This window comes from Equus asinus, chromosome 9, assembly GCF_041296235.1.
Source record: "Equus asinus isolate D_3611 breed Donkey chromosome 9, EquAss-T2T_v2, whole genome shotgun sequence".
NCBI classification, from domain to species: Eukaryota; Metazoa; Chordata; class Mammalia; order Perissodactyla; family Equidae; genus Equus; species Equus asinus.
In genome coordinates this window covers 52,388,556-52,403,376 of record NC_091798.1, presented here as the reverse complement: position 1 = coordinate 52,403,376, position 14,821 = coordinate 52,388,556, and the positions used below count along the sequence as shown (strand labels likewise).

Below are 14,821 nucleotides of genomic sequence, written 5' to 3'. Positions count from 1 at the left end.
TTCGTCGTCAATTATATAGGATCATTTGTCTTTTTAATGAGCTAGCTTGAAACCCACAATACTTCACATTTAAACACTATCTTCTTTATTACTCTGGAGACGCAGGAGATGCAAAAGAATTTAAGAACATCTCTGGTGGTTTAAAAGAGAATCATTTACTTCTCCAATTAATTACCTTAAAACATCAATTCCCAAGATCACTTTTCTTTCCTTGGAAAACACCAGAACATCAGGTGAAGGACCTCACATAAATGAGCATCTTCTTCTCACACTAGGAGTTGTCTTCTCAATAAAACCATACTTACTATCATAAGTTGCTATTTGTATTTCCACCCTCCCCTCTGAAAATGCCCAACATTTTCTGAGTACAGTCTTTTATTTGCTACTTTATTAACTTTCCTTAAGACTCTGGCTCTCTGAACTGTTTCAAAAATTATTTAGCAGAGAGCATACAGAAATGACGCTCACCTGATGATGCTCCTGGCTCACCCGAGAAACAAACAGTAAGGTCCACCCCACCGTATTACTAAATTAGGAAGAGTGGTACCAATCAGTTGTTCATTAAGCCCCTCAAAACTTCTGTGGAGATCATGGATCAAAGCTGGACCCTCTTCTTACATCAGCACAGCGATTAAACAACCCTGTTCCCCTGCCACACTACAGCATCTTGACAGACACCCGCTGTGAGGTAAACAGGGCAGGTGTCTCTGTCCATTTTATACCTGAGAAAATGAGGCACTAGCACACGTGACTTCCTTAAAGGGAAAAGGTCAAGCAGCTTACAAAGGGCCAGGACATCCCCTCTTTCCCCTGAGAAGTGGTTCTCAACCTTGTTTGCACATTAGAATCCCCTGGGGAGCTTTGAAAAAACACCAATGTCAGGGGGCCAAACTAGACCAATAAATGCCTAGATGTGGTGCCTGGGCATCAGCATGTTTTAAAAGCTCTCCAGGGGATTCGAAAGCACAGAGCTGAGAACCACTGTCCTACAACCTAGATGTTTAAACGGCCATCATTAGCAAGCACCAGTTTTCTTTCTCTCACTTCCTTTTCTTCAGTCGCTTTGCATGGCCAATAGGAGAGTGGAGGGGACCAAACAACAGAATGGCAGACTAGTGGTAAACGACAGTCGTAACCATGAACAACGGATGCAGCCCAACAAAGTCTGTCCTCGGGTAGGGCAAAAAAAGGCCAAGAAGAAACATAATTCAATAAGAATCAAAAGCAAAATACATCTTGAAAGCTAAAAAGCCATGTTCAACACATATGTATTTACACACACTGCCGTATACATCATGTTTTTTCTGCCCCCCCGAAAAGAGCAAATTTCCAAACAAGTAACTCTACATAGGCATGTGTGTCCCAAATGTCAGGAAGGAAACACTAAGGAAATTCTTTCCAACATCTGCAAGTAATTTTGTACAATACATCATTGCTCTTATGCATTCACCTTAAAGAAGAAAGATCAGAGTAGAATAACTACGCATCCAAATGCAGTAATAGTTTTTCTCTCCTATTAAGCATGATCTGAAACCCACTAATTATTTCCAGAGGGAACGTCTCTCCTAACACTTTATTCCTGAGCACAATTAGGTTCTTAGGCAACCAGGACTTCATGTACTGGCAGCAACACGAAGGGGAAAGTGTGCGTTTAAAAGAACCCACCTCCAATGAGGAATTCCAAACACAAGGAACAATTAGGTATTTAGGAGGGATTTCATATTCCAGCCTTGCGGTTCCCCACCACCATCCAAGAAATCGCAAGAACACTCAATATTCCCCAAAGACTGCAAATACGAGCTCTTAAGATTTCGAGGATCTTAAAACACATACACATACACACACGCGTGGATGCACATAACAAATCAGGTTTGTGAAAACACTACCAGTTATACAATACCTTCAGAAGGAAAATAGCAGGGAAGAGATTTTATTCAACTCAATCTACAGGGCATTAGTCAAAGGCAACTGGCAGCTTCATAAGTGCCCGACTCGAAGGTCTTTGTTAGTGAAACCTCATACCAGAAAACTACAGTGGCTCACTTTCCCCTCCCCTTCTCCCCAAATCCTTCTCTTTTAACTCTGCCAAACTGGCTCCAAATGTGTTTGTTCTGTTTCTCTCTTTGTTTTTCCCGAAAGGGAAAAATTAATGGTCAAGTGGGTTTAATTTTTAAATTGGTACAAGAGCTTTAAACACACTGTACTGAGGAAAAAATGCAAATGGAATGCTCTTGAAAATGGTTGCACATTAAACACACATCTTATGACCCAGGCCTTTACTAAGACGAGTTCTTAAATTCTAGGGAGGTCAGAAGTTTAGTTTATTCAGCAAGAATAACTCTATTAACAGCTCCAGCTCCTTCTTGTCACCACAGTAAACTCCACACATTCCAAATTCTAGACAATGTGAGGCAGTTAAACGAAGGCTGGAGCTGCTGAGGGCTCCACTACTGTGCCTGAAAAGCTTCTAAAGCTATCAGTCTGTGTATGTACGGAAGACATCCACAGGGACGGAGGGATCACAGCAGCGAAGAGCAGGTATATCAAACTCAGGAGACTGATTTTTCAGAGAATAGAGTGGAACTGGAAAGGCTTTATATGTATCACTACCAAATAATAATAATACTGTAAAGCTCTTTAAGCATACACCCAGAGGATCAGAATTTCATATCAACTCATGTACTGCTATAGTTTTTAAACAGATTTTTTTCTAAATAATCCCATCCTTTATTAGAGGCTAAAGTTAAAGTCAAAACCCGGCAGACTTCTAAGCAAAGTGAAAAATAACCCAAGCCTCAATGCTGTTCCAGAAAGTCTGTGGTTAATTTTACAACATCTACCACCCAGTGAGGTCACACTGCAGGAACTCGGTCCTATCCCACAGTGGAATACATAAAACCATGACAAGTAATAAACTGACAAGTGCTAAGTCATAGCTAAGAAACGGAAGACAGTGCTTCATCCTAATGAGTAAATTGTCTAAATACAAGGAAATCTTACTTTCGAGTTGATGGAAATTAACCCTTACTCTTTCCAAATCTTTTTCTGTTCCTGAAACTCAGCACCTACAAACTAATTAACTGTGACCTTATTAATGTCTGGATTCCTTTCCTATACTTTTCACACCAGGACACCATTCTGAAGCCCTTCTCCACGACTTCTGCTCTAAGGAAAATCTAAGGGAAGACAAACTGTGCACAACCCAAGAGAGGCAATGAGAAAGCAGCTTGCTCCCCACATGGGACCCCTTGCACTGGAGGTGTCTCACTGGCAAGCAAGATGGGAAAATTTTAATTCCAACATCGATTCTTCCCAATGTGGTTGCCTTGTACATAAAATGGCTTCCCGGTTAAAAGCAGCAAGAGGGAGAAGCCCCTAAACCCCCAAAGTTTCTAAAGCCAAAAGTAAATTTTAACTATCACTTCCATTTAAGCCAGCAAGACAGCTCCCACATCTACTACTTGCATTCTCTTTCTGATTCCTTCTTATATAATCAAGCCTTTATTTTTTCCTTACTAATGCTAGCTACAAAATTTTTTATCTAATTATGACATATATCCTACAAGAGTATATTTAATGTAATATGCAGAATTCAAGATTTTTCTAAGAACTATTTTTCTATCTTAAAACAGCTTGAGCTGTTTTCTGCCTTCTGACAATTATGCTCACACCTGTCACCTGATTTTCATTCTTCATTTTTATTCTCTCCTTTCATTCCCCAGTTTGTCACTATCCTTAACTATTTTCTCTCAACTACTTCTTTCCCAACAATTACCCCCAATACATTCCCCTTTCCCACCATCCACTCAGCCTATTTTGCATACATTTTACTTTCTCCTCTTTGAGTTTCACCCCTCACTTTTCCCCCCTTGATACAGAAGAACCTAAACAATGATTTTGAGTCTCAGACACTTCTGGTTCCCTCAACCTTGCTCTTACTCCTCTCTCAAAAGACCGTGACATTGACAACTGTCATCTCCTTCATCCTTGACCAACCTAGCTTACAGGAAGAAAAATTTTCTCCCATGTTCTTCATTTTCCTTTCTTCCCCTGGTGTACCCTGGGGCACGCTTCTTCATCTCTTCTACCCAATGGAGCAATGCAGCTCTCTCCTTGGTATTTAGTTTTTAACTATCTGTTGGCCTCTGTCAATGACACTGGCCATCTGAAACACGTGGCACTTGATGATTACGTGCTATGAGATGTGGCCAACTATGGTCTGGATCCACTATCAGTATGGCATACACATGATCTGTATATCCAGTAGTAACAATAGATTAATCCTGATCACTTCTCTTGCACCTTGTTTCTCTTGGGACTAATAGATTGCCCTTGCCAGATGGCCTGCTGAGTTAAGGGGCAGGAAAGGTGCTGTGTCTGCGCCCATAGAAGAGAAGTGACTGGCGCAATTGGGGCTTAAGCCTTTGACCTTGGCTTCATTAGCTCTGAGCACCAACCAGCCACAGCCACATCAAGGCCATGGCCCTCGCTAAATACAAGAACCCTGGCTCAATTCACAAGACAAATACAGGCCTCAACAACGCAAAAACAACCACATCAAGACAGACAGATCAGTTGGCAGACTAAGGAGAAAATGAACTTAAGATCTATCTCCCTTTCTACTGTCCATGATTTCTCTTAGGGGAAAGGCCAACCATCACCCTGCTTCTCACAGTCCTTCCATGCTAGCACCTAACGCGAGAACCACTTTGAGGGGCACCTGATGCATCCTGAATGGAAAAGCAGCCAAGGACAAAAAGACAAACAGTTCTTATTTCAACAAAAATCCAGAGAGCACAAAAACCCCTTTTCTCTCCTCTCTGAACACAACAAAGCAAATTCCCCTTACGGGTGGACATAAATACATCACGGGGAAGAGGGCATGGGGAAATACATAAAAATAAATATATAAAAATAAAAAAGTATTTACCTTCTTCTGTTTCATGCCACACGATCCCTTCCAAATTCACACTGGTCCCAGGTTCACAGGGCCCAAGACACTCTGGCTCTGTCACTACTCCAACTTCACACGTATTGACACCCACGGAACGAGTCCGAACCAAAAGCTGTTCAACCGGTGCTGCAATATTGGATGAAGATGGGGAAAAGTAGGAGGGCAGAATCTGAGGCGTGAGACTGCTGGCAATCGGCGGCGGTGGTGCTGGCACTGTAAACAGGGGGTCAACCTGAAAGACAGACAGGCTTACTGCAGTGGGGCTGCATCCCGTGAGGTTCTGCAATGCAATCTGTTTACATCACTTCTAGAATATATCACCATTCCAAATTCCATTTGCAATTATAATACGCTTTGAGTGTTTTAATGGTGCCAAAATATAAAGCAGAATAGAAATGATCATTTTATTTTTTCATGCCAAACAAGGTAAACATTGGAGCTGTAGCTTCCTGAGTTACAGGCAGGCCTTTGATGTCCTTCTAAAAGCAGCAAGAGACAACCTTTAACCTCAGTAGACGTGAATGAAATACGCTTTGCAAAATTAAGACTATTTCCCACTTGTAATGAAACCTTATTTCCAAAATTACAATACTTCTCAAAGGAGAAACTCCAGTGAACACCATATATGCATCATTGGACATTTAAGCATGGGAGATGGACTAAAATTGTTTTCAAAGTACTTTATAAACCATAATGAATTAAATCACTACTAAAATATATTAACTTACTCTGCTGAATATATAAAATACACAAACTTGATTACACACACTGAAACACATAAACTGGATATTATGAGCCTGTATTAGGCATCAACTCCTAAGTAAGTGTTCTACTGCAAAGTTTAGCAGAATTCATATAAATGAGAAAATAAATGCAAGTGCCCAATATCAAAAAATTTGAGTTTCTCCAACACACAAGTCCTTTAGTGGTTCAACCTGTAAAGATCCCTGATGAGTCTGACCTAGAGTCAGCAGTCCTCTCCCTAAATCCAGGAAACAGAAATGACAGCCAATATAAGACCTTGAGGTGCAATATCTCCTTTGCACCCCTATCTTGAGGAGAGCACCAAAGGAGTTCTTCACCACAAAAAGTTTAGGAGTCTGGCCACAAGGAAACCAAAGACTATGCATGTACTAAATAGGTAGATCACCAACCAACTCATTCATTCTTTTCAGCCTATTTTAACAACTGTTGTTGAGTGTTACAGAACAGCGCTGGCCCTGCTGACAGGTTATCAAATGGGAAAGAGCCAAGCACAAAGCACGTCCGCACCAGGACTCCAGATCACCTGTGTCCTCCCGGTGTATAGAGACACCGCCCACACACAAGGGACGACACTGTGCATGTTTTGTCAGTTGGGCTAACAAATCATATGTGTGAAAAGGATACATAGAAGGTTGTTCTGGTAAAATGCCATCTTAGTCTGTTCATATATTCCCAGTTGACCTTTGTAAGAAATCAACACTTGGCTACAGACATAATATTATACAGTCTTTGTTGTTTAAAAAAAAACACGACAAGAGCGTATTCAAGAGAAGTCACAGGAGGAAGTGTGCTCCTAGTTAAACAGCTGAAGCAGTCATCTGTGTGGGCTCCTTGTTCATATGACTGTAGGAACTATTTCTACAGTTTGCATTTCACTAAAATGATAAACTGACGTTCACTTGCTTGAGTGATCCAAGACGCAACGGAACAGCCTTCATCCAACTGCATGTTAAAGAAACTTAATTTCCTGCTCTCAAAGCTGCCATAAAACTTCCTTCGCTCCACGCTTTTTATTGTTCTGCATTCTTGATCACAGAGCCTAAGAAAGAAAAGCATTTAACAACCCCAAACCCCAGATCGGATGATTTATGCTTTCGTGTAAATGCAGCTTAATGTGGATCAAAGTTCGCACTGATAGTTCCTATTTTAAAACTGAGCTGACAAATGAAGAAAGCGGTTCTGAGGAAGGAAATTTAAAGGGGGGAAATAGCGAATGCTACGTTGTAGGCATTATTACAGATAAAAGCTTGTGTGAGGTTAGAATCACTTTCCAAAATTAAAAAAAGAGAGACCAAAGAAAATTATAAACCAGTTACTGAACTTTTTTCTGCCTGTTTCCCAACCTCCTCATTTGTATAGTTGTAAATTGACCGTAATCTGCCACTATACATACAAACTGAAAACACAAAGTGGAACAATACTCTCAAAATATTCTTTGTATCTCTTGATCGACAGCCTACATTAATTACAATAGAATAAATATAGCTTCAACAGGAAAAACAAGAAAATGGAATAAAAAGAGGTGAGGAGTCTTAGCATCAATTCTCTGATTTTGGAGGTCAGGACACAATGACAATGCGTGCAACAGAATTTACAGGCATAGGGCATGTTGACACTAGGATTTTGGCCCCAACTCTGACACTAATTAGCTTGTGACTTTGGAGAGTCATTTCATCTCACTGAGGCCCATTTTCCTCAACTGGAAAATGTATTCTTTGTCCGTCTAATATTGATGACAAATCCTACCACAACAGAATTTCTAGACTAAAACTCTATTTCAACATAACTCTGCTTATGAATATATTTGCATACAGACACACACACACTCACATACTATTTGGGATAGTTATATAATTCCAAAGATCAAATTTGGAAAGAATCTAGACGGCTTGAGGGGAGAGGCCATGGGCCTATTAGCAAGTTAACTCTGTTTATTTCCATTAACACAATCCAAAGGCGATAGAAAAAGTTTACTTGATGACATCCACAGAAGGCACCTTGGAGCCCTGTCCCCACGTTTTAAAATGAGAAAACTAAGGTTCAGAGAGTTTAACTATAAAAGGGAACTTAATTATACATAGTCCCCAATGCGATAATAGTCTAAAACTCTTGAACTCGACAGGTAAACTTGACAGGTAATATAGTTTTAAAGATTCAGCTCTTTGACTTACAAGTGAATTTCTTCATCCTTCCCCTCCACTGGCTTCCTCGGGGTAGCTCAAAACTGCCATTCCCATAGGTACCAGCTCATCACTACCAGCAAGAGGAGAAAAGGAAGTTTTCTCCCTTGGGATTTTAGGACTTGGAGTAGAGAACAAAGACCACCCATGTGGTCTACTGGGGGTCCCTCTTGCCCAGAAGTCACCAACGGGAGAGGGGGCTGGGGAGTTACAGCCACTCCCAGAGGTGTTCTATTTGGCAGGGGTGCTACTTTTAAAAACATTCCAATTTTTTGCCAACACAAAAAGTTAAGAAAAAGCCTGAACTGCACTATTTCTTAAAATAATAATTGGATAATATCCAATGCAGGGCCCACAATCCTCATGGCTTCAACTGACAGGGCTGAGTTTCCCTTGAGCCTAGCAGTAACCTGCCCAGACGTAGGCAGCTGGGTCTGCGCTTCCAGCTTTTCCCTGAGACAATCACAGAACGCTTTAGCTAGAAGGTGATCTAGCCCAACCTCTCATTCTAGAGAAAAATGTGACCCACATTTGTGCAAGGGCAATAAGCCATCTCTAGTGGCAGCCCAGGTGAGCATCAAAGGGCAGCATCCTACAAGCAGAAAATTTACAGTAGGAGTTCAACAGACACTAGGGGACAAAAGAGACGTGCAACGAAAATAATTCAGTGTGGCCAATTCTTTCTGCCAGCTAATGCCCCCAGTGGGAGATGTTCCCCCCAAAAGGTTTCAGTTCCCTTGTGTATCTCATGGTGTCTAACACAAAGCCACATGTACCATATGTAAAGCAGGATTTTAAAGGATTTTCAATAGTTATTTTTGCCTTATACAAAAGATCAACTCCACTGCACCCTGATTTCTCAGGTCACTGATCCATACAGTGAACCATAATTTCTTCAACCAATGAGGCTTGTTAAGAGAGAGGGGAGTAACAGTTCCCGCAAGGACTCCCTCCAGTGAGCAGGCAGCATACACTCCGACTTGGTAGTGCTGGACCTCGGGGCTGTGTTCACAGACAGCCTTGGGTTCAAATCCTGGCCCTATCGGTACCAGCTGTGTGGAACCCTAAGCAAGTTACCTGGCTGTTCTAAGGCTCAGCATCTGGATCTAAGAAATCGGAGGAAGAATAACAGCTACCCGCATGGGGTCACAGTGAGGACCCAATGAGATAATTCAAGCAAAGTGAATGCTCAACACAGTGCTTACTTAGCTCAGTAAGCACTGGTTTTGAAAAAGGTCCCCAGCCTGATATTGCAGTTCCCTAACCCTGCACGCAACCTTACAAAGCTCCTTTTTACATCCTACTATATTTAACATAAATCTATAATCCCCTCCAAATGCATGGTTAAGTGCAGTTAAAGTGTGTTAAAAGTATAAGAAAAAGGGCTTAACCCTGAGAAGTTGAGCCTGGGGAAATACCGCTCCTTTCATACACGGGCCTCTGGCGGCAGTCGACCAGCTTAATCCACCCCCACTTCATCAGAGGTCCTGATGAGCCCTACACTTCTACAAGATCTCCTTCCACTAATCTCTAGCTGCACCTCCTTTTCATGCACTGCTCGTCCAAAAGTCTCCTTTTACCGGCCTAAGCGGGATCACATATCCACCCAATAAATAATTACTACACACCTGCTGTGTGCCAGGCACTGTGCAGCCTGCTAGCAAAACAGGAGTGGGCAGGACTTGCACTAAGCAATAATCACACAAATACAGCAAAATTACAACTGTAACTGCAGAACGCCATCCAATGGGCTGTCCGTGGTGGCCTAAGCAGAAAAACCAGCAAGGAGCGGGGGACAGTGTGGCACAGGGCTCAGTCTCTGGAGGTGGTATCCAGCTTTCCCCTTAGAGTATGTAACCTCGGGCAAGTCACCTGATCTCTCTGGGACTCAGTGGCTTTATCTGTAAAATGGAAATAAGACCTGGCTAATGGGACCACTACATGAGCTCATACAAACAAGCTTAGTTCAGGACCCGGGACAGACTAGCACTCAATAAATAAAAGCTACTGGCATTGTCAATATTATCATCATTATTACTAATATACTTGAGACCTGAACTAAAAGGAAATCAGTCGGTGGTTTGGCCCTATAAGGCGAAATGCTAGAATTTACTACATTCAAAGGCAATGCAAGAAAGGCAGTTCATATTTATGAATAGCTTTCTGGAAGGAAGTACCCTAAAATAAGAATAATCAGATATTCCATTTTAAAAATCAACAGGGAATTATTAGTTTAATAATCCTAACAACTGGAATAAAAGATCAGAATGGAGAACTGGCCAATTTTAGCAATGGTTCCTTTGTCAAAGCTCTTTTCTGTCATCTTGATGGGACACTGATGTAACCTATTACAGCCCCAAAGAGGAAAGCAGGAAAGCAGCCATCTCCAGTGGAAAAAAAAGACCCATAAGTCTAACAGCTGGTGGTGGCAGCCTGTCAAACTGAGGAAAGTTAATGTCAAGAACAGACGCGCGGCAGTCTCTCACTGTTATTTTTGCATGATTATTCCCAGGTGTTGGTGCACGCTGAGCAGTAGCCTGGCTATTTATCACTCGAGAGAGCCTAAGAGCATGGGAGTGGGGGAGCAGAGAGGGGAGAGGGAGGCGGGGAAGGAAAGGTTATTTACACAGATAGTGGCACTTAGTGTGTGTAATCAGAGGGCTGGAAAAAAAATTCTGCAGTGAGATTCTGCAATATTTTCTCTGTTCACCTTATTTCAAGGGCTTCCTGAGTGCTGATGAGCAAGGAAGGCTCCAAAGCTGGAGAGTCGGCAGCAGCAGCTTTGCATCACTCGAGCATTGACTATGTCAGCCAGTGATGGTTTCCAGTACCCGGAAACTGACAGCACAGGAGGAAAAGTCGCCAGGGCAGGGCTAGGGGTGCTCCAGCGGGCACTCCTGCTCCCCTCACACCCAACAAAGAGACAGTCAGGTGGCTCTGCTGCAAGAATGGCTAGTGCTGCCAGGCAGAGGGATAAGGGGTGGCTGAGGCCAGGCCACGGCAAGCCCCAACAAAAGACTCTCTCCCACACCCCGGGGCAGGTCTGAACCCTGACAGGGGAGCTTGCCCCAGGTTTCTTCCATCTGTCGCCACAAATCTCCATGCTCATCTTGCTATTAACCCCTCAATCCCGGAATTCTCAGATCACCACCAACCAGAGTGGAATGGTAATTTTATTTTGCTCAGAGTCAATATTTTTACATTCTACGAGTGCACTGGGGCACAATTACCTAATGCTCACGTTTTCTCCGTATCCCGGTATTTGGCTGTTCTATGAGACTGCCCACAGTCACCTCTTTAATTTAAAAGGCATTAGACAGAGACTGTACTTCGTGTAGGGGAAATCACAGCTCTTTAAAGGTGACCACTGCTGCAGTCTCTCACTTTGCATTTTAACCACCCTTTCTGCCTGACATCACTGCTTCATTAGCAAAGCAAGGGAAGCTTAAAAAACTGTTTCCTTAGGCATTGATCTTTTCTCCAAAATGTACTGTCAAGGTTTAATTTCCATCCCTGATGGACAAACTTGGAACAACAGTATTTTGGTCACTGCTAATTCTGTCTTTCCTAAATAGATAGGAGACTTTTTTTTTAGAACCGTGATCAAAGCAAGGCACGCTTTACAGCTTGTTGTGAAAACAACACGACCAAATTTTTACAAGGCAAGCCCCACACATTTCCTATCTCCTTTAACTCTCACAACATCCCCATTTTATAGAGGCAGAAAGTGAAGATCTCTGAGGACGGGCAACTTCTCCAGGGAGCTGAACTTCAAGGCCAGCCTCTCTGATTTCAGTCCACAGACTTTCTTGTAAAAATAACAACAACATGAGCAGCTACTATTTAACACACAAAACCCAGGAGGGATTATACCGTGCATTCTCTCCTGCAATCTTCACAAGATTGTGAAAATAGGAAATTTGATTAAAGTAAGTAACTTTACAATGTCATTTGGGGTCTGTGGCCAAGCCAGAATTTGAATCCACACTGATCTAACAGCAAAAGCAAACTCTTCTAAACATAAAATAGAAGACAAGATGAAAAGAAACCTTCCTCTAAGGTAATTTCTGACCTTTTCTGAATGCGAGAAGCCACACACCTGAATTACCTGTTATTGCACAGAGTTTAAAATGGAGCCTCTCGGAGAGTCCAAGCAAATACTGCAATCCTTTCAGAAACCTCACTTAAAAACCTCACTGAAACCAAAGCTCAGGCTTTGTTTTGGCGTTGTTATTGTTTTACATCATCCAATTCCAAAAGCTACAACTATGTACAATGACTGGGAATTATACCATTATTTTCATATTCTCATTCCCAGGTGTGAAGACCAGAGGCTACCCTAAATATGAAGCAAAAGGTTCAGCTGCTCAGGTGCCTTTTCAAGGCCTAGCCGCTGACCTGGTAGGAGTCAGCCTGGGGACGGACCAAGGCTCTGGCCCCAAGGCCAGTGGGGCCAAGATGGATGCTTCCATTTCCAGCTACAAAGAAATCACGGAATGCCACTCCAAGGTGGGGGGAAGGGGAGTTCACTGAATGTTAGTGTATGACTCCAGAAGTGATCCTATGTGTAGGTCACAAAGCAGAGGCACACACCAGCCAGCCACATGTGTATAATATACTTTAAATAGTGACTATTTTTCACTTCATTCTCTAGCTGTGACAGTTTTTCAAAGAAAAAAAGAAGGTATAAGCACCTAAAGACAGAGTATAATTAAACTACTTGAGTCAATGTCTTAAATTTTTATTTGTTGAAGCCAACCAAATTCTCCCCTAGAAGGCCCTCAACTGTAGAGTTCCATAGGAAAGTGACACTGGTGGAGGTGGAGGACACACAGTGACTCAGGCCCTGAGCACACTTTCCACCAGACCACATCACTTGTCACATACTTAGCCTCATTTGCCTTCTTTGAAAAAAACCTGTCCTGTTGCTGAGCTCCAGATTCCTCATCTGCTTTAGAAGTGCCACTGACATCTTCCACTGCTCCGAGTTGGGTGTGCTTTAAATAGGAACAGTAAATGATCAGTGTTTTCATAGCTTATTCCTAAGAGTTCTCTGATTTCCTCTCATTCTGCCTATTTCCAAAGACACTGAAAAGACAAAATACGCCACAAAGACCAACCTTCGTAAAAGTACTACAACGGTCTGTCTTCTTGGATTAATCCTGTTCACGAGTCCCTTTACACTCTATACAAAGCTGAATTCCTGGAAAGTCCAACACAAATCTCAGTTCTATAAATTACATCTGGCGCCCAATTTTTAAGAGTGAAATTTAAAGAAGCTACGTGGTAAAACTCTGGACTTTTAACTCTGGATTTTGCTAACATGGTGCACTTATATTAGTAGAAATCAATTTTAAAACCTCTGAATATCGAGTATCTTAGTAGATAGTGGCCATCAATACACTGCCTGTCTCTGAATGACCCCAATTCCTCCTTGAAATTAGGTTGAGATTAGGCAAAGGCTGGAGGCATCTCACCCTCACCCTTCTGGACAGACATGATGGGGAGGGGGGTACCCTGTTTGGGAAAAATCACCTTACTCCTAATCTTCTCAACTAACAGCACTTCTTTTCTTTACCTTATACTAGAGAATCTCCCTGGCAACCACTTAAAAGGAGTATTTACAACTAAAGTTTCAGATATTTGAATTATAAATGCAATACATGCTGGTCATAAATTAAATAGCAGGGGAGTGCCTGAGTCACACGGTATGGGAACTAAGATGGTATCACGGAAAGAGTCAAAAACCTGCCTTTCCAAAGCATGGTGGGTGGGCCACAGAGGGGGTAACTTTGACTCCTTGCCAAGCACACTGTCTTTGTACCATTCACTCTCCTCCCTACATAATCTAAACGTTGCTCATACAAATTCATGTCTAAGAGGCTCAGAATGAACATGTTACCCCTCTCCCCTCCATACCTCCCAAACGCTGGTTCAAAATACTGATCAATCTCAATAAATTAATGAAAACTTTGACATTTTAATCGCATATCAAATGCAACAACTCAATAGAGCTCTCCACAGTTTATAACAGAGATGGAAGGTACAGAGAGAACAAAACCCACCTCCTATGGCCACCTACATACCCATTTTTAAGGACACCTTGGAGCTCACACCCATTCTTATTCCAGCTCTACCAAAAGGCACGGGTGGGTTTTCTCATCTGCTTTTGTTACTGAGGAAACGGAAGACTTAAGAGATAAGTTACCTCTCAGGGTCAGGAGCAAAACAAGAGGCCACAGGCTATCCCGGCGAGGGCTGTCGTGCTCTCTAGCAAGTTCTGTACCATAACTCAAACTTCTAAAAGTCTCTTCTCACAGAACCCCCCCACAAAAAACCTCCTCACACATCCAGAATTCTGTTTTCCCTCCCGCGAACAGACTTTAAAAACCAATAGGTCATTCTCTAGGGAGAACCTCTCTTCTAACAGTTTCTTATGCATCCTTTCAGAAATTTTATCCATATAAAAACAGGCATGTGGGGATCCTTTTGATTGTACAGCCTTCTGTGCTGGATGAACATGAGCTACTTTCATAATGTTTTAAAAACCTAATTTTTAATAAAAAGATGCAGAGCCATTCCACCTTAAGATAAAAGGAAACAAACGCTAATGCAGAAAGGTGGTGGTGCACAATTAATAAGACTATTATTTCCTCGCCTCATGCAGAGGTCCTGAAATCAACGGGCCAAGGGTGGTAATAAGGACCTAGTTTGTGTGACAGGGGGACCATGTATTGACCCTATGCCCTCCTCTTTATAAAGGCTGCTGCTTAAAGCTCTCTCACTGTCGGGGAAGTTGTTCCTTTGACAAATTTTTGCCAGATGCCCCCAAGTGCCAAGCAATCCTCCAGGAGCCCTAACAGGAGCCCTAGAGGGGCCCCGAGGCTACAGGGAGACCCGCAGTGGCCGTGGAGCAGCCTGT

The 14,821-nt window shown here is 42.4% G+C and overlaps 1 protein-coding gene across 5 annotated transcripts in view; it reads right to left on the bottom strand.

The window, feature by feature from the left end:
- ZNF608 (zinc finger protein 608) overlaps positions 1 to 14,821 on the bottom strand; it is a 99,925-nt gene that overhangs the window by 50,473 nt on the left and 34,631 nt on the right. For all 5 annotated transcript variants that reach the window (XM_070517497.1, XM_070517499.1, XM_044780400.2 and 2 more), the window contains one exon: positions 4,931 to 5,186. In XM_070517497.1, coding sequence (XP_070373598.1) covers positions 4,931 to 5,186 — 256 coding nt within the window. The remainder of the gene's footprint in view (positions 1 to 4,930; positions 5,187 to 14,821) is intronic.